This window comes from Pseudophryne corroboree, chromosome 4, assembly GCF_028390025.1.
Source record: "Pseudophryne corroboree isolate aPseCor3 chromosome 4, aPseCor3.hap2, whole genome shotgun sequence".
Taxonomy (NCBI): Eukaryota; Metazoa; Chordata; class Amphibia; order Anura; family Myobatrachidae; genus Pseudophryne; species Pseudophryne corroboree.
Window position 1 is genome coordinate 377,687,771 of NC_086447.1, and position 23,925 is coordinate 377,711,695.

General features: G+C 47.2%; 1 protein-coding gene across 6 annotated transcripts in view; it reads right to left on the reverse strand.

The window, feature by feature from the left end:
• The window catches only part of ERICH1 (glutamate rich 1), a 254,498-nt gene that overhangs the window by 144,377 nt on the left and 86,196 nt on the right, over nt 1–23,925 (reverse strand). For all 6 annotated transcript variants that reach the window (XR_010175981.1, XM_063916660.1, XM_063916657.1 and 3 more), the window contains 2 exons: nt 631–676; nt 503–546 (listed from right to left, as the gene is read on the reverse strand). Coding sequence is in view for 5 of the 6 variants with exons in the window: in XM_063916660.1 (XP_063772730.1) it covers nt 503–546; nt 631–676 (90 nt within the window). In the remaining variant the exon portion in view is untranslated. The remainder of the gene's footprint in view (nt 1–502; nt 547–630; nt 677–23,925) is intronic.

Here is a 23,925-nt window from a genome sequence, read left to right on the forward strand (position 1 = left end):
TCTGTAAGCATTACAAATTGAGTTACCCATAGCCACAATTCTAAAAACCAAAATATTACAAAAAACTGAATATTTAGCAACAGCCGTGATGGCAAGACAACCCCTATTGTTAGTGGCTAATAACTGGTAGCGTGGGCATGGCTTCACAGCCATTCCCATTTATTTTTCCCCACCGGATCCCCCCCATGTGCCCTTTCCCCACACAAAACTTGGCGGACACCTCAACTCCTGAGGTTTATTCTGAAACACCCCCCAAAGAATTCAATATCCAAAATGCTTCTGGTCCCGAGCACTGCAGATACCGGAGACTCAACCTGTACTGGAAATCTGCAGTAAAATCAGGTCTGTATCAACCTGCCATGGGCTTCCTGTAGCCCTCTACAAGTTCCTCTCTACTGCATATTTGGCCGACAGTCATGCATTTCTAAATAATTCTTGTATGCGGCTCAAAGCATGGAATACATTAAATTCTTACTGGGTTACTGTTACAGTGTTCCCCTACCTGGTGCTGTAATCCGTTCAGGATTCAGGCTTTCATCAAGTGATCTACAGAGAATGACAAAACACCATATTACACAGAAAGCACAACTTCATTAGCAGATTACAGAAGGCTTTATTGTAAAATATTACCTGGTATGTCCATCTTGCTCTAGGTCTATAGTTTTCGGGTTGTGCTCTGTTCAAAAATATGTAAAAACAAAATTAGAAACCTAACTAACAATCTTTAATTACAGAAAATAAAAATGTAGCTCTAATGGAATGTGTTTATCAAAATAGTCTACAAAATGTAAAGTAATCAGCAGATTTGTCTTACAGATATGATGCAAAATAGTCAATCACTTTGTGGACTAAATCTTGTCAAATATATTTTTTTCCACAATGTTTAGCCTGTAAAATAAACTAAAATTAAACCAGGTACAGTGCATATGAAATAAAAATAGTGTATCTGACAATATTGAGATCTGGGAATAGAGTAAGAAAAAGCCATTACTATAACTGCGCAGCATTGTAAAACCATGCTGCACTGCCGGTGGAGCAGATGTAAAGTGCCGAAAGATATGGGCTGTGTGTATCCAAACTGAAATATAGATTTTAGTGTATGTGTGTATTATATATATATATATATATATATATATATTTATTTGCACCCCTTGCATTGTAATATGGTTTGTCCAGGTGCTGAGTTACTTGCACTTCCTTACTTTATTCCCAAATCTGAATCAGGCCCTCAGGCAGTTAGAACATCCTGAGATATGTGTTCTTTCATGGACTGTCATAGGCATCATATTTCTAGAATACCGCCTGCAGCTTAATCAATACTAGTGTGGATAAACTGTGCAGAACTATGTGCAAAGTAAAACAATATTTCTACTAAAACTGCAGCCAGGTCATGAAAATTCCTTAAATGTACAGTAGTAAATTGTTTTCCATAATATACTTGGGACAGTAGCATCTGCCATTAATATAATAGCAGTCACAAAGGAAGATGTACATTTCCAGCAATAATCATCATCCCCATAATTTGCATAGTTTTACACATCCCAAAATAGCGTACCTAGACACATCAGTCCTGCACATCATATTAAGAATACATTATAAATACATTATAAAAGTACTAATAATAAATAGTACAGTCTGCCAGAAGAGGGCAGTAAGTGACCTGACACACAAGAACAGCTGCCAAGTGCAGAGTTCTCCAGAAATTCATTCACAGCAAGGGGAGAAAAATGCAAAATGCATACCTCCCAACATGACCCTCTCCATGAGGGACACAATGCTCTGCTTCTGGACTTCCCTCTAATTTATGATTGCCGGCACCTTTTTTGAACAGATTAATGGATAAGAAAGGCGTTTCAGCACAGGTGATGGCAATCATACATTATGAGGGAAGTCCAGGAGCAGAGAATTCTGTCCCTCCTGGAGAGGGTCATGTTGGGAGGTATGAAAACATGACAACTATATCTAAATAGACTTTGTATGTCACGTAAACATGCTTGTGAGCACATGCCATGGCTTAATTATACTGGGAAGCTCGATTATGCTAGCTCTAAAAATGGTCAGAAAACAGGCAAAGTGTTATTCATTAAAAGGAAAAATATTACAATCCAATGGCACATACAGGTATGTGTTAGGTAAATCATAAAAGGTGTTTTTTTACCTTCAGTTTATTAGACACAGGGTAGTCTAGAAAAACAGGCACAAATGCAATATGATTGCAGTAAGATTGCTCTGTCTAAACTGCACTTGAAGAAAAACAATGGCGGCGGGGGGGGGGGGGGTAATTCAATTGTGGTTGAAGGGGCCTTTGCTGCAGTGTTTATCTGTCGGCAACGGCAGTCTGACTCGCACCCTTTGCCCTGCAGACTAGCACCCCTATTCACTCAAAATAGCTTTCTACCCTGTGGGGCAGTGAACACTTTTAAGCAAGACCCCGCCACTGTGAAGCGCAGCAGGTGTTGTGCTAATTTGAACAAGGGAATCCGGTGGGCCACAACTGAATTTCCCCCCACAGCATCTGATTAGTTGCTATGGGAAAACAAAGAGTTATGGTAAAACTAAACTTCTGTAACTCTTTTTCTTTGAGGGCCATGGGATCTACAGGGTTAACCTTGGGTATGGCTGGTGGAGAGGGGACTGAAACAAACAGCCAAGCTTGTGAGCCTCCCAAGATGTGCTAGGCCCCTCTCCCCTCATACCCCATGCTCAGGCACTTAAGTTTTAGTTAACATGACCAAAGCAGGAGCTGGAAAAAGGAGAGAAGGAAGAATGGTACACACAGGAGATAACACTCTCAAAGAGAAGAGAAGGCAACTGGTGACCGTAAAGGCAAACCAATGAAGCTAGGTGCATCACGGTAGGCGCCATGTGGATCCCCTGGACCTCAAAGAAAAGAGTTAACAAAGGTAAGTTTTACCATAACTTTTTGTTTTCTTTTTCAGGGTCCATAGTCTCCACAGGGTTAACTTTGGGATGTCCCAAAGCAATTATAATAAGGAGGGAACGCTCCTAAGTTGAAAGGAGGACATTGCGGCCAAAGGTTGCATCATGAGAGGTAAATGTATCAAAGGCATAGAACCTAAGAAACTTGTGGGCAGAAGACCTTGTAGCTGCCTTGCATAATTGTTCAGCAGACGCTCCATGGCATGCTGTCCATGAAAGACCCACAGAGCGAGTAGAGTGAGCAGAGACCGTACTTGGAACAGGAAGATAAGCTTGCGTGTAAGCCTGTGAGATGATCATGGGGAGCCAACGTGCCAACATTTGCTTATTGGCAGGCCAGCCCCGCTTGTGGAATCCATAGAGGATGAATAAAGAACCCGTTTTCCTAACGGAACTAGTAGATCCTGAGAGCACTGACCACATCCAATGAGGCTTCCTCTTCTGAAAGACCAGATTCCCAGGTATCCCTGTTTAGTCCGAAGGACCGCCCGGTCCTGTTGGAATACCAAAAAGGGGGAGCGACAGGAGAGTTCCCAAGTCAGGGACTCTTCGGGCTGAAGCAATAGCAATGGAGAAATAGAGTCTTAGCGGTGAACCACTTAAGGTCCACTGTCTGCAATAGTTCTAAAGGAGTCCGTTGTAAGGCCCGAAGAACCCAAGGAGCAACCGGTGGGACGAATGGCAGTTGTATCCAGAGTAGCCCCCGGAGGAAGTCATGCACATCTGGTAAGGGAGCCAGTCTCTGCTGGAACCAGACGGACAAGGCCGAGACCTGGACCTTTGGAGAAGCCAGACGAAGACCCATGATTAGGCCTGCCTGTAAGAAGGCCAACAGCCAGGCAATCCTGAGGACTTTAGGATTGTATTTACGATGAGCACACCACTGAAAGTAAGAGTGCAAAATATGGTAATATACACGTGCTGAGGTTGGTTTCCGAGCCTGAAGCATAATTTGAACTAGAGATGAGCGCCTGAAATTTTTCGGGTTTTGTGTTTTGGTTTTGGGTTCGGTTCCGCGGCCGTGTTTTGGGTTCGAACGCGTTTTGGCAAAACCTCACCGAATTATTTTTGTCGGATTCGGGTGTGTTTTGGATTCGGGTGTTTTTTTCCAAAAACACTAAAAAACAGCTTAAATCATAGAATTTGGGGGTCATTTTGATCCCAAAGTATTATTAACCTCAAAAACCATAATTTACACTCATTTTCAGTCTATTCTGAATACCTCACACCTCACAATATTATTTTTAGTCCTAAAATTTGCACCGAGGTCGCTGTGTGAGTAAGATAAGCGACCCTAGTGGCCGACACAAACACCGGGCCCATCTAGGAGTGGCACTGCAGTGTCACGCAGGATGTCCCTTCCAAAAAACCCTCCCCAAACAGCACATGACGCAAAGAAAAAAAGAGGCGCAATGAGGTAGCTGTGTGAGTAAGATTAGCGACCCTAGTGGCCGACACAAACACCGGGCCCATCTAGGAGTGGCACTGCAGTGTCACGCAGGATGGCCCTTCCAAAAAACCCTCCCCAAACAGCACATGACGCAAAGAAAAAAAGAGGCGCAATGAGGTAGCTGACTGTGTGAGTAAGATTAGCGACCCTAGTGGCCGACACAAACACCGGGCACATCTAGGAGTGGCACTGCAGTGTCACGCAGGATGTCCCTTCCAAAAAACCCTCCCCAAACAGCACATGACGCAAAGAAAAAAAGAGGCGCAATGAGGTAGCTGTGTGAGTAAGATTAGCGACCCTAGTGGCCGACACAAACACCGGGCACATCTAGGAGTGGCACTGCAGTGTCACGCAGGATGTCCCTTCCAAAAAACCCTCCCCAAACAGCACATGACGCAAAGAAAAAAAGAGGCGCAATGAGGTAGCTGTGTGAGTAAGATTAGCGACCCTAGTGGCCGACACAAACACCGGGCCCATCTAGGAGTGGCACTGCAGTGTCACGCAGGATGTCCCTTCCAAAAAACCCTCCCCAATCAGCACATGATGCAAAGAAAAAGAAAAGAAAAAAGAGGTGCAAGATGGAATTATCCTTGGGCCCTCCCACCCACCCTTATGTTGTATAAACAAAACAGGACATGCACACTTTAACCAACCCATCATTTCAGTGACAGGGTCTGCCACACGACTGTGACTGATATGACGGGTTGGTTTGGACCCCCCCCAAAAAAGAAGCAATTAATCTCTCCTTGCACAAACTGGCTCTACAGAGGCAAGATGTCCACCTCATCTTCACCCTCCGATATATCACCGTGTACATCCCCCTCCTCACAGATTATCAATTCGTCCCCACTGGAATCCACCATCTCAGCTCCCTGTGTACTTTGTGGAGGCAATTGCTGCTGGTCAATGTCTCCGCGGAGGAATTGATTATAATTCATTTTAATGAACATCATCTTCTCCACATTTTCTGGATGTAACCTCGTACGCCGATTGCTGACAAGGTGAGCGGCGGCACTAAACACTCTTTCGGAGTACACACTTGTGGGAGGGCAACTTAGGTAGAATAAAGCCAGTTTGTGCAAGGGCCTCCAAATTGCCTCTTTTTCCTGCCAGTATAAGTACGGACTGTGTGACGTGCCTACTTGGATGCGGTCACTCATATAATCCTCCACCATTCTATCAATGTTGAGAGAATCATATGCAGTGACAGTAGACGACATGTCCGTAATCGTTGTCAGGTCCTTCAGTCCGGACCAGATGTCAGCATCAGCAGTCGCTCCAGACTGCCCTGCATCACCGCCAGCGGGTGGGCTCGGAATTCTGAGCCTTTTCCTCGCACCCCCAGTTGCGGGAGAATGTGAAGGAGGAGATGTTGACAGGTCGCGTTCCGCTTGACTTGACAATTTTGTCACCAGCAGGTCTTTCAACCCCAGCAGACCTGTGTCTGCCGGAAAGAGAGATCCAAGGTAGGCTTTAAATCTAGGATCGAGCACGGTGGCCAAAATGTAGTGCTCTGATTTCAACAGATTGACCACCCGTGAATCCTTGTTAAGCGAATTAAGGGCTGCATCCACAAGTCCCACATGCCTAGCGGAATCGCTCCGTGTTAGCTCCTCCTTCAATGCCTCCAGCTTCTTCTGCAAAAGCCTGATGAGGGGAATGACCTGACTCAGGCTGGCAGTGTCTGAACTGACTTCACGTGTGGCAAGTTCAAAGGGCATCAGAACCTTGCACAACGTTGAAATCATTCTCCACTGCACTTGAGACAGGTGCATTCCACCTACTATATCGTGCTCAATTGTATAGGCTTGAATGGCCTTTTGCTGCTCCTCCAACCTCTGAAGCATATAGAGGGTTGAATTCCACCTCGTTACCACTTCTTGCTTCAGATGATGGCAGGGCAGGTTCAGTAGTTTTTGGTGGTGCTCCAGTTTTCTGTACGTGGTGCCTGTACGCCGAAAGTGTCCCGCAATTCTTCTGGCCACAGACAGCATCTCTTGCACGCCCCTGTCGTTTTTTAAAAAATTCTGCACCACCAAATTCAAGGTATGTGCAAAACATGGGACGTGCTGGAATTGGCCCAGATTTAATGCACACACAATATTGCTGGCGTTGTCCGATGCCACAAATCCACAGGAGAGTCCAATTGGGGTAAGCCATTCCGCGATGATCTTCCTCAGTTGCCGTAAGAGGTTTTCAGCTGTGTGCGTATTCTGGAAAGCGGTGATACAAAGCGTAGCCTGCCTAGGAAAGAGTTGGCGTTTGCGAGATGCTGCTACTGGTGCCGCCGCTGCTGTTCTTGCGGCGGGAGTCCATACATCTACCCAGTGGGCTGTCACAGTCATATAGTCCTGACCCTGCCCTGCTCCACTTGTCCGTGGTTAAGTGGACATTGGGTACAGCTGCATTTTTTAGGACACTGGTGACTCTTTTTCTGAGGTCTGTGTACATTTTCGGTATCGCCTGCCTAGAGAAATGGAACCTAGATGGTATTTGGTACCGGGGACACAGTACCTCCAACAAGTCTCTAGTTGGCTCTGCAGTAATGATGGATACCGGAACCACGTTTCTCACCACCCAGGATGCCAAGGCCTCAGTTATCCGCTTTGCAGTAGGATGACTGCTGTGATATTTCATCTTCCTCGCAAAGGACTGTTGAACAGTCAATTGCTTACTGGAAGTAGTACAAGTGGGCTTACGACTTCCCCTCTGGGATGACCATCGACTCCCAGCGGCAACAACAGCAGCGCCAGCAGCAGTAGGCGTTACACGCAAGGATGCATCGGAGGAATCCCAGGCAGGAGAGGACTCGTCAGACTTGCCAGTGACATGGCCTGCAGGACTATTGGCATTCCTGGGGAAGGAGGAAATTGACACTGAGGGAGTTGGTGGGGTGGTTTGCGTGAGCTTGGTTACAAGAGGAAGGGATTTACTGGTCAGTGGACTGCTTCCGCTGTCACCCAAAGTTTTTGAACTTGTCACTGACTTATTATGAATGCGCTGCAGGTGACGTATAAGGGAGGATGTTCCGAGGTGGTTAACGTCCTTACCCCTACTTATTACAGCTTGACAAAGGGAACACACGGCTTGACACCTGTTGTCCGCATTTCTGGTGAAATACCTCCACACCGAAGAGCTGATTTTTTTGGTATTTTCACCTGGCATGTCAACGGCCATATTCCTCCCACGGACAACAGGTGTCTCCCCGGGTGCCTGACTTAAACAAACCACCTCACCATCAGAATCCTCCTGGTCAATTTCCTCCCCAGCGCCAGCAACACCCATATCCTCCTCATCCTGGTGTACTTCAACACTGACATCTTCAATCTGACTATCAGGAACTGGACTGCGGGTGCTCCTTCCAGCACTTGCAGGGGGCGTGCAAATGGTGGAAGGCGCATGCTCTTCACGTCCAGTGTTGGGAAGGTCAGGCATCGCAACCGACACAATTGGACTCTCCTTGTGGATTTGGGATTTCAAAGAACGCACAGTTCTTTGCGGTGCTTTTGCCAGCTTGAGTCTTTTCAGTTTTCTAGCGAGAGGCTGAGTGCTTCCATCCTCATGTGAAGCTGAACCACTAGCCATGAACATAGGCCAGGGCCTCAGCCGTTCCTTGCCACTCCGTGTGGTAAATGGCATATTGGCAAGTTTACGCTTCTCCTCCGACAATTTTATTTTAGGTTTTGGAGTCCTTTTTTTTCTGATATTTGGTGTTTTGGATTTGACATGCTCTGTACTATGACATTGGGCATCGGCCTTGGCAGACGACGTTGCTGGCATTTCATCGTCTCGGCCATGACTAGTGGCAGCAGCTTCAGCACGAGGTGGAAGTGGATCTTGATCTTTCCCTAATTTTGGAACCTCAACTTTTTTGTTCTCCATATTTTATAGGCAGAACTAAAAGGCACCTCAGGTAAACAATGGAGATGGATGGATTGGATACTAGTATACAATTATGGACGGACTGCCACGGTTAGGTGGTATAAAAAAACCACGGTTAGGTGGTATATAATACAATTATGGATGGACGGACTGCCTGCCGAGTGCCGACACAGAGGTAGCCACAGCCGTGAACTACCGCACTGTACACTGGTTGATAAAGAGATAGTAGTATACTCGTAACAACTAGTATGACGACGGTATAAAGAATGAAAAAAAAACCACGGTTAGGTGGTATATAATACAATTATGGTTGGACGGACTGCCTGCCGAGTGCCGACACAGAGGTAGCCACAGCCGTGAACTACCGCACTGTACACTGGTTGATAAAGAGATAGTAGTATACTCGTAACAACTAGTATGACGACGGTATAAAGAATGAAAAAAAAACCACGGTTAGGTGGTATATATTATAATACAATTATGGTTGGACGGACTGCCTGCCGAGTGCCGACACAGAGGTAGCCACAGCCGTGAACTACCGCACTGTACACTGGTTGATAAAGAGATAGTAGTATACTCGTAACAACTAGTATGACGACGGTATAAAGAATGAAAAAAAAACCACGGTTAGGTGGTATATATTATAATACAATTATGGATGGACGGACTGCCTGCCGAGTGCCGACACAGAGGTAGCCACAGCCGTGAACTACCGCACTGTACACTGGTTGATAAAGAGATAGTAGTATACTCGTAACAACTAGTATGACGACGGTATAAAGAATGAAAAAAAAACCACGGTTAGGTGGTATATAATACAATTATGGTTGGACGGACTGCCTGCCGAGTGCCGACACAGAGGTAGCCACAGCCGTGAACTACCGCACTGTACACTGGTTGATAAAGAGATAGTAGTATACTCGTAACAACTAGTATGACGACGGTATAAAGAATGAAAAAAAAACCACGGTTAGGTGGTATATATTATAATACAATTATGGATGGACGGACTGCCTGCCGAGTGCCGACACAGAGGTAGCCACAGCCGTGAACTACCGCACTGTACTGTGTCTGCTGCTAATATAGACTGGTTGATAAAGAGATAGTATACAATACTACTAATATACTGGTGGTCAGGCACTGGTCACCACTAGTCACACTGGCAGTGGCACTCCTGCAGCAAAAGTGTGCACTGTTTAATTTTAATATAATATTATTTATCATGTACTCCTGGCTCCTGCTATAACAACCTGCAGTGCTCCCCAGTCTCCCCCACAATTATAAGCTTTATATACAATACATTGATGTGCAGCACACTGGGCTGAGCAGTGCACACAGACTGAGTCACTGTGTGACTGTGTATCGTTTTTTTCAGGCAGAGAACGGATATATTAAATAAAACAAACAACTGCACTGTCTCTGGTGGTCACTGGTCACTGTGGTCGTCAGTCACTAAACTCTGTCTGCACTCTCTTCTAATCTACAGTATCACAGCAATCTCTCTCTCTCTCTCTCTTCTAAATCTAATCTAAATGGAGAGGACGCCAGCCACGTCCTCTCCCTATCAATCTCAATGCACGTGTGAAAATGGCGGCGACGCGCGGCTCCTTATATAGAATCCGAGTCTCGCGAGAATCCGACAGCGTCATGATGACGTTCGGGCGCGCTCGGGTTAACCGAGCAAGGCGGGAAGATCCGAGTCGCTCGGACCCGTGAAAAAAAAAGTGAAGTTCGTGCGGGTTCGGATTCAAAGAAACCGAACCCGCTCATCTCTAATTTGAACCACTGCCCCAGAAAAACCTTTGTCCCTTAGGAGGGATGTTTCAAGTGCCACACCCTCAAAGACAAGCGAGATAGGTCCAGATGTAGGCAGGGCCCTTTAGAGAGCAGGTCTGGATGAAGAGACATAGGGATGGGCTTGGAGAGACCTTGAAGATCTGTGAACCAGTGGTGTTTGGGCCATGCCGGAGCTACAAGGAGGAGTGTGCCGCTGTCCTCCTTCAATTTGCAAAGAACTCTGGGAAGGAGAGACACCGGAGGGAAGAAATAGGCTAGACGAAGGGTCCATGGAAGCAAGGGGGGAGCCACAAAGCTCGCTTCCAGATCTTGTATCCTGGCCCCGTACACTGGGACTTTGTGGTTGTGTCTGGAGTACATGAGAACCACATCTAGAAGACCCCATTTGTGTACCAGAAATTGAAAGATGCCTAGATGTAGAGACCACTCTGCAGCGTGAACATCCTGTCAACTGAGAAAGTCTGTTTCCCAGGTGAGGACTCCCTGAATGAATATTGTGAAGATGGACAGAAAATGGAGTTCTGTCAAGGCGAGAATCAGAGTTACTTCCTGCATCGCTGTTGCATCGTGAGTGCCTCTCTGTTGATTTATATAAGCCACAATCGGGGCATTGTCTGACTGGATTTGTACCAGAGAACCCTGTAGAAGATCCTGAGCCATTTAAAGGGCCCAGTATACTGCCCAAATTTCCAGGACGTTGATAAGGAGTTCCCTTTCCACCAGAGACCAGTTCCACTGATAGGAGTGACTGCATGTTACAGCTCCCCACCCCCGGAGACTGGTGTCTGTGATGAAAAAAGTGTCCAGTGAGGAATCCAGAATGGTTGCCCCTAGTCCAGGTTGGAGCCACCATGAGAGGGACGCTTGAACATTCTGCGGTAGTATCAACGTTTGAAATTTGATCAGTTGTGGTAAACCATCAGTCGTGGTAGACCATTCCATCTGGAGAGTATCAGGTGCTGTAGAGGCCTGGAGAGAAACTGGGTGTATTTCACCATATCAAAATTGGATGCCTAGGAAACCTAGGGTCTGCATTGCTGAATGGATGGAGACCCATTGCTGGTGAAGTAGATTGCGGATATGCCACTGTACTGCTGCCACCTTGTCTGAGGAAGTAAGATGCATTGTACATGGGAGTCCAGCAGTGCACCGAGGTGGAGCATCCTTTGAGACGGGGCATCCGTGATCCTGCAGGAATGACATTGTCACCTGTAAGTGTCAGAACAAGTGACAGAACGGTACCTCCTGGGATTGCGCCAGAAAGAGGAGGTGTCTAGGTAAGGGAGTATTCAAATTTCCTGTTGCCGGAGATGGGCCGCCATTACCGCTAGGAGCATAGTGAACACCCTGGGAGCTGTGGACAGGCCAAAGGGTAGGACCTGGAATTGGAAATGCTGATGCAGGACAGCAAATCGGAGTTATTGCTGATGACAGGGTGCTATAGGTACGTGTAGGTTACATAGCCAGGACAATAGAGCATAGGGTTTCCATGTGAAACTTGTGTACATTGATGTATTTGTTCAGCAACTTTAAATTTAGAATGGGGCGATAGGACGCATTTGGTTTCTGAACCAAAAAGAGTGTAGAATAGAACCCCTAACCCTGCTAAGACAGTGGGTAAGGGATAATGACATCCAAATGTACTAAGGAGTGAACTACACCCTGCAGCGCCTGAACTTTGCCAAGGTCTGTCGGTGGAGTGGTAGGAAAGTATTGTCTGGGGAGGGCACTTCAGGAAGGAGAGAGTGTACCTGTGATAGACCACTTCTTGGACCCAGACGTCTGTTGTGATTTGGCGCAATGTGTGGGCGAATTGAAGAAGTCTGCCTCCCACCCTGGGGTCCCACAGGGGGAGGCCTGTCCCGTCAGGCTGAGGGTTTATCCTCTGGCTTGGTAGTTGGACGTCTAGACACCCAGGCTCGCTTTGTTTTGGAGGCCTTGACTGTCTGAGATAGTCATAGAAAGGTCTGACCCTTGGCCTTGCACTGTGAATGAAAGAACCGGAATGATTAAGTCCTAGGCAGCACTGAAGAAGCCGAAGGTAGGCAAGCTGTCCTGGAGGTTGCCAGTTAGACAATTTTGTACAGTTCAGGGCCAAATAGGAAATCGCCCGTGCATGGCAGAACTTCCAAGGCCTTCTTGGCATCCGAATCCGCCTTCCATGAACGTAGCCACACTATATAGCATGCTACAATGGAAATAGCGGAAGCTTTGGGGGATAATAAAACAGAATCCAAAGCAGCTTCCCCAATGTAATAGGCCGCATCCCTGATAATGGCAAGAAGAGACAACTGTTCTGTGGTAGGCTCAGATATGAAACTGTGTTCAAGGTTGCCAGCCCATGTTTCTTTGGCTTTAGCTACCCAGGCTGTAGCCATAATCGGTCTGTCTGTGGCTCCCGTCTGGGAGTACAGAGATTTAAGACACGCATCTAGTTGGTTATCCGGCAGTTCCTTAAGCGAGGACGCAGTTGGGACAGGGAAGATGGAACTTTTAATTAAATGTGTCACACGAGCATCTACTGGAGGTAGATTTTCCCAGTTTGCTCAATCGGTTTCGGTTAACGGGTAAAAGGAGCTGAGCCTTGTAAGAAACGTAAATTTCTTAGTAGGAGTTTTCCAAGCCTGATTCCGAGCTTCTGAGAAGTGTTCAGAGTGTGGAAACTCCGCTAATACTACCTTCTGCCGTTTGCACAGAGTATCCTTAGACAGAAGGGCTGGTTCAGCATCTTCTAATTAAAGTGAGAATTTAGCCGCCCTAATTAATGCAGCCACATGAAATTTTGGGTTTATCGCCTCATCACCTGAGGGGGATTCTGCATCAGAAACCTCAGCCTCAGGCGCAGAGCATTCTTCCGAATCAAATAGTGGCATAGACTGTGAGGAAGGTACCGTACGTTTAGTTGCAGTAGGTGTAGGTAGTGCTATTTGGTCCTGTACTAAATGCTGAAATGCAGCAGAGGAAGTAGCCAAACTCTGTACAGACTTAGAGAATGAGTCCAACCATGGAAGCGGGATGGCTGCGGCTGCAATGGTCTGATAAACAAGCTGAAATGGCTGCTGGAATCTCATAGAGGGAGCCATGGTGGGCTGTACAGACTGTGGTAGATCCATAGGGGGAGCCAAACGTGGGGTAACAATATGGTCAGCAATCCAGTAGATTAGAAAAGGAAGCCTATGGAGGCTCTTGTGCTGGCATTGGGGGGAGCTGAGGTGCTCAGGGGCACCAGACAAGCTGTGCACTGACCATCCTATGATAAATCCTGAGGTAAAACGTCCATGTTACAGGCACCACATGCTACCACAGCAGGAGTTCCAGTCTGAAACTAAAGTAGCATGTGAAAGAGAGCCCACACAAATACAATGCAACACACCAGTATTCAGGGGTTACTTATTAAGAGAGAAAGTACAGGAGAAGCAATTGTACTTTACAGTGTAGAAAACAGAGAAAAGTTCAAGCAGCAGCACTAGCATAAGTCACATACAATGCAGAAATATAATTTTAACTACAATAGGTACTGATATCAACCTGCGATGAGGGGAGGTATTACAGAAGACTCAGGCCAACACTCCTGGAGACCTGCAGAGCTTTCAGCTATGGCTGGCCAGCGTCCCTGTGAAGGCGGATGAGGGAGGAGCAGCCCAGGGCGGAAAGACCGCAGTGGAATGGCGCCCTCAGCTTGGGGAGTGGCCGCTGGGGAAGCACTCCCCTCCACTGTGATGACTTAAACCACTGGTACTCCTGGCCTGTAAAGGGTCCCCAGCGCCAGTATATATATTGCCCTGGTGGTCTAGTGCGTCCGCAGGGCGCGCCATGGACTGGGAGCACGTCAGCGCCTAAAGTCCATCGCCCAGAACCGGCAGCATAAGGTATGCACAGTGTGCATGTCCCGCAAGCGAGAACCCACCTTATCTGTCCCCCAATTGTGTCCGGTGCAGTCCCTTATGTGCCCCTGTGCTTCCTACTAGTAGAAATATGCCAGGGGGTCCCACCCAAATCATTGATCCACTCGTGGTGTCGCGGCCCCAAGGGAGTGTAGGAGCATCAGCGCTGGCACCCCTTGGACTGCTAGGCGCTAAATGCTCAAAACAGAAATTAAAAATAAAATAAAAAAAGCTTGGGCTGCACTGCTGCAGAACCTGTTCAGTGGTGACCAGCTCCTGCTGGAACCGAAAAACAAACAAACTGGAGTGTCTGAGTATGGGGGCGGGGCATTGAGGGAGAGGAGCCAAGGGCATCATGGGAGGCTCATAAGCTTTACTGTTCGGTGCCAGTCCTGGTCTCCACCAGCCATACCCAAGGTTAACGCTGTGTACACAATAGACCCCGAAGAAGAAACACCATTTTTATTCTTTACAGCAGAATTTATAAATGCATATATTGTTATTACTGCTCTGCTGTGATGATAAAATCAGGCAGAACTGGGGATACAGCGGTGTTAAATGCAGTGAGCACGGCAAATTTCTTTCATATATAAAAGGCAAAACAAATTAAAAACTTGAATCTTCAAATAAAGACATGGCTGAAAAGCATACACATAAATTGAGAAATATAAGGCAAAACATTTATTAAAAGCTGCAGATAGACAATAAAGTTGTCTGAAGATGCACTGCCCTTAAAAAAATGTTTTTATTATGCTTGAAATTAAAGCCAAACATTTTATATTAGACCCCTTGCATAACAGAGTATACTAATACCAGCCTGCCCAAATATATCCTAGACTGTATTATGTCACAGAGACGGCTGGTCACGGAAAGCATGCAACTTTAATAAAAGACTAAAATCTGCACAGAAAATAAAAGAGAGAAAATCAAATATAACCTTAAATTACAGACTCCCATTGTTTTTAACTTAATTATTTTAGTGCGGCTCAGCCTTTATGCACTCATTATAAAATATATAGCTTTCTCTTCAATATTCAGTGACTCATTATCAAATTGTCATGATGAGTTTGAGGGAAAGGGAATTATGCCCAGATCCCATTTTTCATGTGCAATACTATTATCTAGGTTTGGAATTGCGCAATTCATCAGACGAGGAACATCCTGTCTTGTCTGCACATTTTTTCCATTGAATCATCAATCCCTCTTTTGTCCTCAAATTTCACTTTTTATTAAAAGTACACTTTGATCTAGTTACATATAAAGAAAGATTACATTGAAAAAAATGGAACCAGACATTTAAAATCAAGCTGGAAAAAAAAATGGTTGCAATTTATTTTGAAAAGAACATGACTTTTTTTTTTATATTGCAATGCATATATACGTACATTGCGGGTAATTCCAAGTTGATCGCAGCAGGAAATTTTTTAGCAGTTGGGCAAAACCATGTGCACTGCAGGGGAGGCAGATATAACATTTGCAGAGAGAGTTAGATTTGGGTGGGTTATTTTGTTTCTGTGCAGGGTAAATACTGGCTGCTTTATTTTAACACTGCAATTTGGATTGCAGATTGAACACACCCCACCCAAATCTCTCTCTCTCTGCACATGTAGATAAACCTAGATGGGAGTTGTCATATTTGAACAGATCTTGCTAGTAATAATCATAAGTATGGAAGCGCTACTATAATTACAGGATGCCAAGTGTTTTAGAAATATTGGGTTGCCAGCTGTAAAACTTACTGTACATTTGTATAGCAGTGATATGTAAATTAATGACTTTGTAAAACATGTTAAACTCATACTTGACTGGGGGCGTGGCGGCAAGAGGGTAGGGAGTGGGACGCAGGAGCTCCCCGGGACATTAATCCTGTCTATCTCCTTGGGCCCTTCCAGAAGCTGAGTTGCGGCTGCTGCCGCCTTCGTTCTCCCTGGGGCAGCGGCGGGCGTCACCAGACGGCTCCCGTGTGTGTCTCCAGCCCGCGCCGGCCGCCGCTCACAACCCCGGCCTAGGCCGCCAGTACATCCCCGGCCTCGATTTGCGGAGCACCGCCGTGCTGCCGCGGGCGCGAACCTGCGGTGACGATTGACGCTGATAACAGCCTGGGGTGAGTGGGGCCCCCCCTTGCACCTGGTTGCTCCTGATCCCCTGGTGCCTGGGCTTGGAGTCTCTGAGGGAGGAGGGGTGAGGCTGTGGGCCCGGTGGCCATCTTGGAGACAGCTCTCTATACAAATCCCCACTGCACTGCACTGTCTCTGAGGGGGCTGCAGGGCTGAATGTAGTGACCCTGGACACACTGCCCTGCCTTTCACAGCTCTAGTCCTTATTACAATATTACAATATATATCCTGGGGTCCCCCCATCCCCCCGTCTCATTGCTGGATGTCTTGGGTCCTGGTGAGCTGTTGATACTGCATATTCTACTCACTGTTGGAACACCCTGGCACTGAATATCCGGACGTTGCGTGCCGCTTGAGCCCTGATACTATGGTGAGGGGCGGCCAAAGCGCGGCTGCGGCTAAATTGGAGAAGTTTGCCCACCAACCTACCGCCCAGCCGGCGCAGTCCTCTCCTAAATCATCCCCTTCTACGCGACCTGTTCCCCTGGTCGGGGACGTATCGGGGGCGGACATGCAGCCATCTGCTCCTTCCATTCAAGAGGTTCTGGAGGCCATTGCGGCTAGCGAACAACGCTTGTCGAATAAAATGGAGAAGGTGCAGTGCGATCTTTCATTGCTGCGTCAGGATGTCCAGCGCGTCCGAGAAAGAGTGGCCGAAACCAAGACGCGGGTCTCTAATCTGGAAGACCTCAGCGGCCCTCTGCAGCGGTCTGTGTCCGCAGTCTCTCAGCAAGTTACGACGATGCAAACTAAACTCCTGGATATGGAGGCATGCCTCCACAGAAACAATGTGAGATTTGTGGGCCTGCCGGAAAAGGAAGAGGGGGCACATCCTGAGGACTTTCTGGAGTCCTGGCTCAAAGAGGCATATGGTGCAGACTCCTTTACATCCCAGTTTGCGGTGGAGCGAGCTCACAGGGTACCTTTCCGGCCTTTGACCCCAGGTGCCCCACCACGAACATTTATTGCCAAATTTTTGCATTATAAAGACCGGGACTCTGTCTTGCGCCTGGGCCGCGCGAAGGGCCCCCTGCTTTGGAATGGTGTCCGAGTTTCGGCATTTCCAGACTTTGCGGCTAATGTCCAAAAAGATCGGGCCCAATTCCTGCCTATCGAGCGGCGTCTACGTGACCTGAATCTCCCCTATTCGATGCGGTTTCACTCCAGGCTGCGTGTGGTGGCGGACGGGGAAACCAAATTCTTCAGCTCTCCGAGGGAAGCGGCGGCCTGGCTGGACAGATATGCTCCGGGTGTCCGTCAGCTGGCTCCGGACTGACACTCAGGTTTTTCCTTACCTGGGCCTAAAGTATGCAAGTTTATGTCCGGGGAGCACCCTCTTGCTCTAATGGGTCTGGACTTTACTGCGTAGTGTTATATACGCATAGGGGTTTTTTTTTGCATTGAGATTCTAGGTCTTTATGCTACGCATAGGTTTGCTGTAGTCTTTTGGATCTCCAGGGTTAGAGTTTTGTTAGGGATATGTGTATACCACAGTTCGGGGAGGTATACGGGGAGAGGGGGATGTTGTGGAGTTGCTGCTCGTTTTTCTCTAGGATTTTAATTTCTTTCTTTCGTTTGTTTTCTATATATTTGCATATCAAATTGTGGGGTGACCTTGTGTTATTCTGGTGGGATTGGCTCGCGGCCCGGGGTCTGCGGACGGCATGGGTTACGGGGTAAAGCTTTATATGAGCGGGTGGGTGCCCAGATACATTTGATAATGGGGCTTCCTCTCCACCCTGCGGGGTCTATGTGCGATGTGTCCCAGATGGCAATAAGGACGACATGTCTGCCTTAAAACTTTTGGCATGGAATGTCCGGGGCATTAACAATAGAGTAAAGCGTTCCCTGGTACTTAAAATGATTAGGAAATATGGCCCGGACATTGTTTGCCTAAGTGAAACTCACCTAGAGGGAAATAGACTGTTGTCGCTCCGCAGACCTTGGGTGGGATGGGCATATCATTCCTCTCACTCCTCCTCTTCCAGAGGGGTGTCAGTCATGATAAAAAGAACTGTCCAGTTTGAATTAATCACGGCAAATACTGACCCTTATGGCAGGTTTGTGTTTCTGGAATGCAAATTGAACTCCCGTAATTTTTACTTTCTGTCTGTATATGTTCATTTACCATTATCGTATGACGTTTTGCAAAAAGCTGCCTCATTTATTGCCTCTTCTCATACCCCTGTTATTTGTTCAGGGGACTTTAATAATGTGTTAGACATTTCCCTGGATAGATGGAAGTCTCCTCAGGCTCCAGGGGTGGGGGGTGGCCCATCTAAATCTAAATTTGCGAACTTTCTGGATAACATGCAGTGGGTGGACGCCTGGAGGGTTCGGTATCCTACGCTTAGGCAGTTCTCATGTTTTCCCAGCACGCATGGCTCATTCTCCAGAATTGACCTGGCCCTGGTCTCGCCCGAGCTTTTACCTAGAATCTCGGATGTGCATTATGAGGCACGGGGGGTATCTGACCATTCACCCCTGATGTTATCTTTAGACGTGGAGTGCCAGAGGGGACAGTCATATTGGAAGTTACATCCGTCCTGGTTGGCCCAGTTGAGCGACTGTTCGGATTTGACGACCAAGTGGGAAGGTTTTTTTGCGGATAATGTGGGCTCGGCCCCGGCACCTGTTGTATGGGATTCATTCAAAGCCTATTTACGTGGTACGCTGATTGGTAAAATTGCTGCCCGCAAAATGTCATGTAGGGAGACAGAGAGACAACTTGAATCTGAGTGTAGGGACTTAAGAGACCCACTATTTGGCAGAGGGCACCTCTGCGCTAAAGGCACGATGGTTGATAGCTCAGGAGGCCTGGATGTCTCACCTCTCGGATAAAAATGCCCGCTCCCTTTTGTTTAGGGCCACTAACATATATATGCAGGCGGACAGACCGGGTAGCTTGCAGACCTACTTAGTGCATTACGACCGACCTTGGTAGTGCAGATGTCTGGTCCTGACGGCTCCATCGTAGACAGTACTCCAGACATAGCGCAGATGTTTCTCTCATATTTTAAAGGGGTATATGAATCTCAGCTGACGTGCCCCATGGAAGACTTGGACTTGTATTTGAATAATATACCCCTCTCCAAACTTTCCCCCGAGGCTAGAAACATGTTGGACGCGCCTTTGACGTTAGAAGAGGTAACGGCGGCAGTGGGCTTGTCTCCCAATGTCAAGTCTCCAGGAAGTGATAGTATTCCCACTGAACTGTACAAACAGTACATACAGTTCTTTGGCCCTAAGTTGTATGATATGTATACGGATATATATACCACTAATCAACTTCCTCCCTCAATGTCCGAGGTTGTTATTATAGTGTTACCGAAGCCCGGTAAGGACCCCAGACTCTTAGTCCTATAGGCCGATTTCTCTCATTCCTACCGATGCCAAGATCCTGGCAAAAATTTTGGCGGTCCGGCTCAACTCGGTTATTACATCCATAATACATCAGGACCAATCTGGCTTTATGCCAGGAAAGTCCACGTCCATCAACCTGCGCAGACTGTACACTATTCTGCAAGCTCCTCATGACTTCCCCTCGGACTCGGTCGTGGTCTCATTGGATGCGGCTAAGGCATTCGACAGCATTGAATGGTCCTATCTGTGGGGAATCATGAAATGTATGGGCTTCGGCCCTAATTATATACAATGGATTAGATTGCTCTATCAAAGTCCATGCGCCAGGATCTTGGTAAACGGATACATTTCCTCCTCTTTTACTTTGTCACGGGGTACCAGACAGGGATGCCCCTTCTCCCCTGCCCTATTTGCCATAGCCATTGAGCCTTTGGCTTGCCTGATCAGGACGCACCCGGACATTGGGGGAATCGCTACAGGCCCCTGCATAGACAAAATAGCTCTTTATGCAGACGACCTGCTGTTATTCCTACATGATTACGCTACAGACATGCCTATTGTGCTGCAGGTCATTGAGAAATTTGGCGGCTTCTCTGGTCTCCGTATCAACTGGTCCAAATCATTTATTATGCCCATTATTGGTTCTCCTCCCCAAGTCCCAAAGCTATCCCTGCCGCTATGCTGGACAGGCCAGTTTAAATATCTTGGAATCCAAGTTACTAATGACCCAGCGGATTTTATACCTTTGAACCTTGACCCACTCGTGCAACTGATTGTGCGTAAGTCGAGAGCTTGGTGTAAACTCCCGCTGACAGTGACGGGTAGGGTTAGCCTCATTAAAATGATCATTTTGCCCAAACTATTGTATATTCTTTTGCAATCCCCTGTGTACATCTTCCCGGCCTTCTTTAAGAAATTGAATATTATATTATCGTCCTTGGTATGGGCCAACAAATGGCCTAGAATAAAGCTGAATACCCTCACTGGACAAAAAACTGATGGTGGCTTGACCCTGCCCAACTTTCAATAATATTATTATGAGGCACAGTTGTCACATATTAGCACTTGGATCCGGGATAGAGAAGCTGGTACTTTATATTAGGCGTTCCTCAGGTGCTACTATCCCGGTCTTTCTCCAGTGCAGGTTTTGCTGGGAGGGAGTGCTTCCCGGTTCTCTCCCCCTATCGTTTTTCAGGCCATGAAGATCTGTCTCGCATTGAATGGTTTGCTCAGGTACGATGGTATCGACCCGGATACTCCCCTCTGGCACTCCGCTTTGTTTCCTGAGCTGGGGTCCCTGGAGGGTGGGGTAGTGTGGGCATCATACTCCATAGTTTCCATATCCCAGATGTATAGCGATGGCATATTGAAATTGTTTCAGCAACTAAAGGAAGAGTTTGGTCTACCAGGCTCTTACTTTTATAGATTTCTTCAACTCCGTCACGCCTTGCAGTCACAGTTCGGGGATTCTCCCCCGGTGTTCCTCCCCTTCCCCATAAAGACTTTTTTAAAGACACTGGGATGAGTTAAGGTGATATCCTTCACTTACTCGTACCTTCTTAAAACATTTCACGCAGACTCTCTCTCGAGCCTTTGTGAGCGCTGGGAGAGTGATCTGGGCCCCATGGACGAGGAGGACTGGGAGGAAGCGCTGGGGTACCCATGTATGGTCACTAAATCACTAAGGTTTCAACAAATACAACTCTTTATTTTGCACAGATCATATATGACGCCGGATAGGTTGGCCAGGTTTGGGGTTGGCAATGTAGCCGCCTGCCCTAAATGCGGGGCTGCTGGGGGATCCTTCTGGCACCTTGTGTGGGAGTGTCCATCCTTGCAGGCTTTCTGGGCTGGGGTTGGGTCGATTCTGGAACACACAGGGACACCAGGAGGCATGCTGACCCCGCGATTCTGTATTTTGGGAGTGGGAGGTTATGATCCCGGGCCTAGGTGGGAGGGACTCTATGCTCGCAGTATTTGCGCCCTGGCCAAGGTGTGTATTGCACGGACGTGGATGGCCTCACATTCCCCTTCGTTATCTGCCTTTAAGGCCCTGGTGAACAATACCCTTTTGAAAGACCGCTATGTATATATGAAACATAATGCCACTTCTAAATATGAGAAAATATGGTCCCCTTGGACTCTGCATATTCCTCCCCTGCTCTTAAGAATGGGTTACATTGAGCGGTGCGCTCTCCGGGTCTTGCGATGCCGAGCCGGGCTAATGCGCAATGCTGATGCACCTCATCTTCCATAGTTGTGTCGATGTAAGATTATTATGCTTTTAGTTTTTCTTTGTGTAGGTTTGTTTAGTTTCTTACTTTTATTTATTTAATTTTATTTTTCTCAGGTGTTTTTTTTTGGGGGGGAGGCTATACTAAAGCCTACTAGTTGGGAATCACGGAGAAAATGTAAAATGTTATGTATGTTGATGATAATCTGTTAACAGACATCAGAAATAATAAGATTTTACTTACCGATAAATCTATTTCTCGGAGTCCGTAGTGGATGCTGGGGTTCCTGAAAGGACCATGGGGAATAGCGGCTCCGCAGGAGACAGGGCACAAAAAGTAAAGCTTTTCCGATCAGGTGGTGTGCACTGGCTCCTCCCCCTATGACCCTCCTCCAGACTCCAGTTAGGTACTGTGCCCGGACGAGCGTACACAATAAGGGAGGATTTTGAATCCCGGGTAAGACTCATACCAGCCACACCAATCACACCGTACAACTTGTGATCTAAACCCAGTTAACAGTATGATAACAGCGGAGCCTCTGAAAGATGGCTTCCTTTAACAATAACCCGAATTAGTTAACAAGAACTATGTACAACTTATGCAGATAATCCGCACTTGGGATGGGCGCCCAGCATCCACTACGGACTCCGAGAAATAGATTTATCGGTAAGTAAAATCTTATTTTCTCTATCGTCCTAGTGGATGCTGGGGTTCCTGAAAGGACCATGGGGATTATACCAAAGCTCCCAAACGGGCGGGAGAGTGCGGATGACTCTGCAGCACCGAATGAGAGAACTCCAGGTCCTCCTTAGCCAGAGTATCAAATTTGTAAAATTTTACAAACGTGTTCTCCCCTGACCACGTAGCTGCTCGGCAAAGTTGTAATGCCGAGACCCCTCGGGCAGCCGCCCAAGATGAGCCCACCTTCCTTGTGGAGTGGGCCTTTACAGATTTAGGCTGTGGCAAGCCTGCCACAGAATGTGCAAGTTGGATTGTGCTACAGATCCAACGAGCAATCGTCTGCTTAGACGCAGGAGCACCCATCTTGTTGGGTGCATACAATATAAACAACGAGTCAGATTTTCTGACTCCAGCTGTCCTTGCAATATATATTTTTAATGCTCTGACAACGTCCAGTAACTTGGAGTCCTCCAAGTCACTTGTAGCCGCAGGCACTACAATAGGCTGGTTCAGATGAAATGCTGACACCACCTTAGGGAGAAAATGCTGACGAGTTCGCAGTTCTGCCCTGTCCGAATGGAAAATCAGATATGGGCTTTTGTAAGATAAAGCTGCCAATTCTGACACTCTCCTGGCAGAAGCCAGGGCTAGAAGCATGGTCACTTTCCATGTGAGATATTTCAAATCCACCTTTTTTAGTGGTTCAAACCAATGAGATTTTAGGAAGTCCAAAACCACATTTAGATCCCACGGTGCCACTGGAGGCACCACAGGAGGCTGTATATGCAGCACTCCCTTAACAAAGGTCTGGACTTCAGGGACTGAAGCCAATTCTTTTTGAAAGAAAATCGACAGGGCCGAAATTTGAACCTTAATAGATCCCAATTTGAGACCCATTGACAATCCTGATTGCAGGAAATGTAGGAATCGACCCAGTTGAAATTCCTCCGTCGGAGCACTCCGATCTTCGCACCACGCAACATATTTTCGCCAAATTCGGTGATAATGTTGCACGGTTACTTCCTTCCTTGCTTTAATCAAAGTAGGAATGACTTCTTCCGGCATGCCTCTTTCCTTTAGGATCCGGCGTTCAACCGCCATGCCGTCAAACGCAGCCGCGGTAAGTCTTGAAACAGACAGGGACCCTGCTGAAGCAAGTCCCTCCTTAGAGGTAGAGGCCACGGATCTTCCGTGATCATCTCTTGAAGTTCCGGGTACCAAGTCCTCCTTGGCCAATCCGGAACCACTAGTATCGTTCTTACGCCTCTTTGCCGTATAATTCTCAATACTTTTGGTATGAGAGGCAGAGGAGGAAACACATACACCGACTGGTACACCCAAGGCGTTACCAGCGCGTCCACAGCTATTGCCTGCGGATCTCTTGACCTGGCGCAATACCTGTCCAGTTTTTTGTTGAGGCGAGACGCCATCATGTCCACCATTGGTCTTTCCCAACGGGTTACCAGCATGTGGAAGACTTCTGGATGAAGTCCCCACTCTCCCGGGTGAAGATCGTGTCTGCTGAGGAAGTCTGCATCCCAGTTGTCCACTCCCGGGATGAACACTGCTGACAGTGC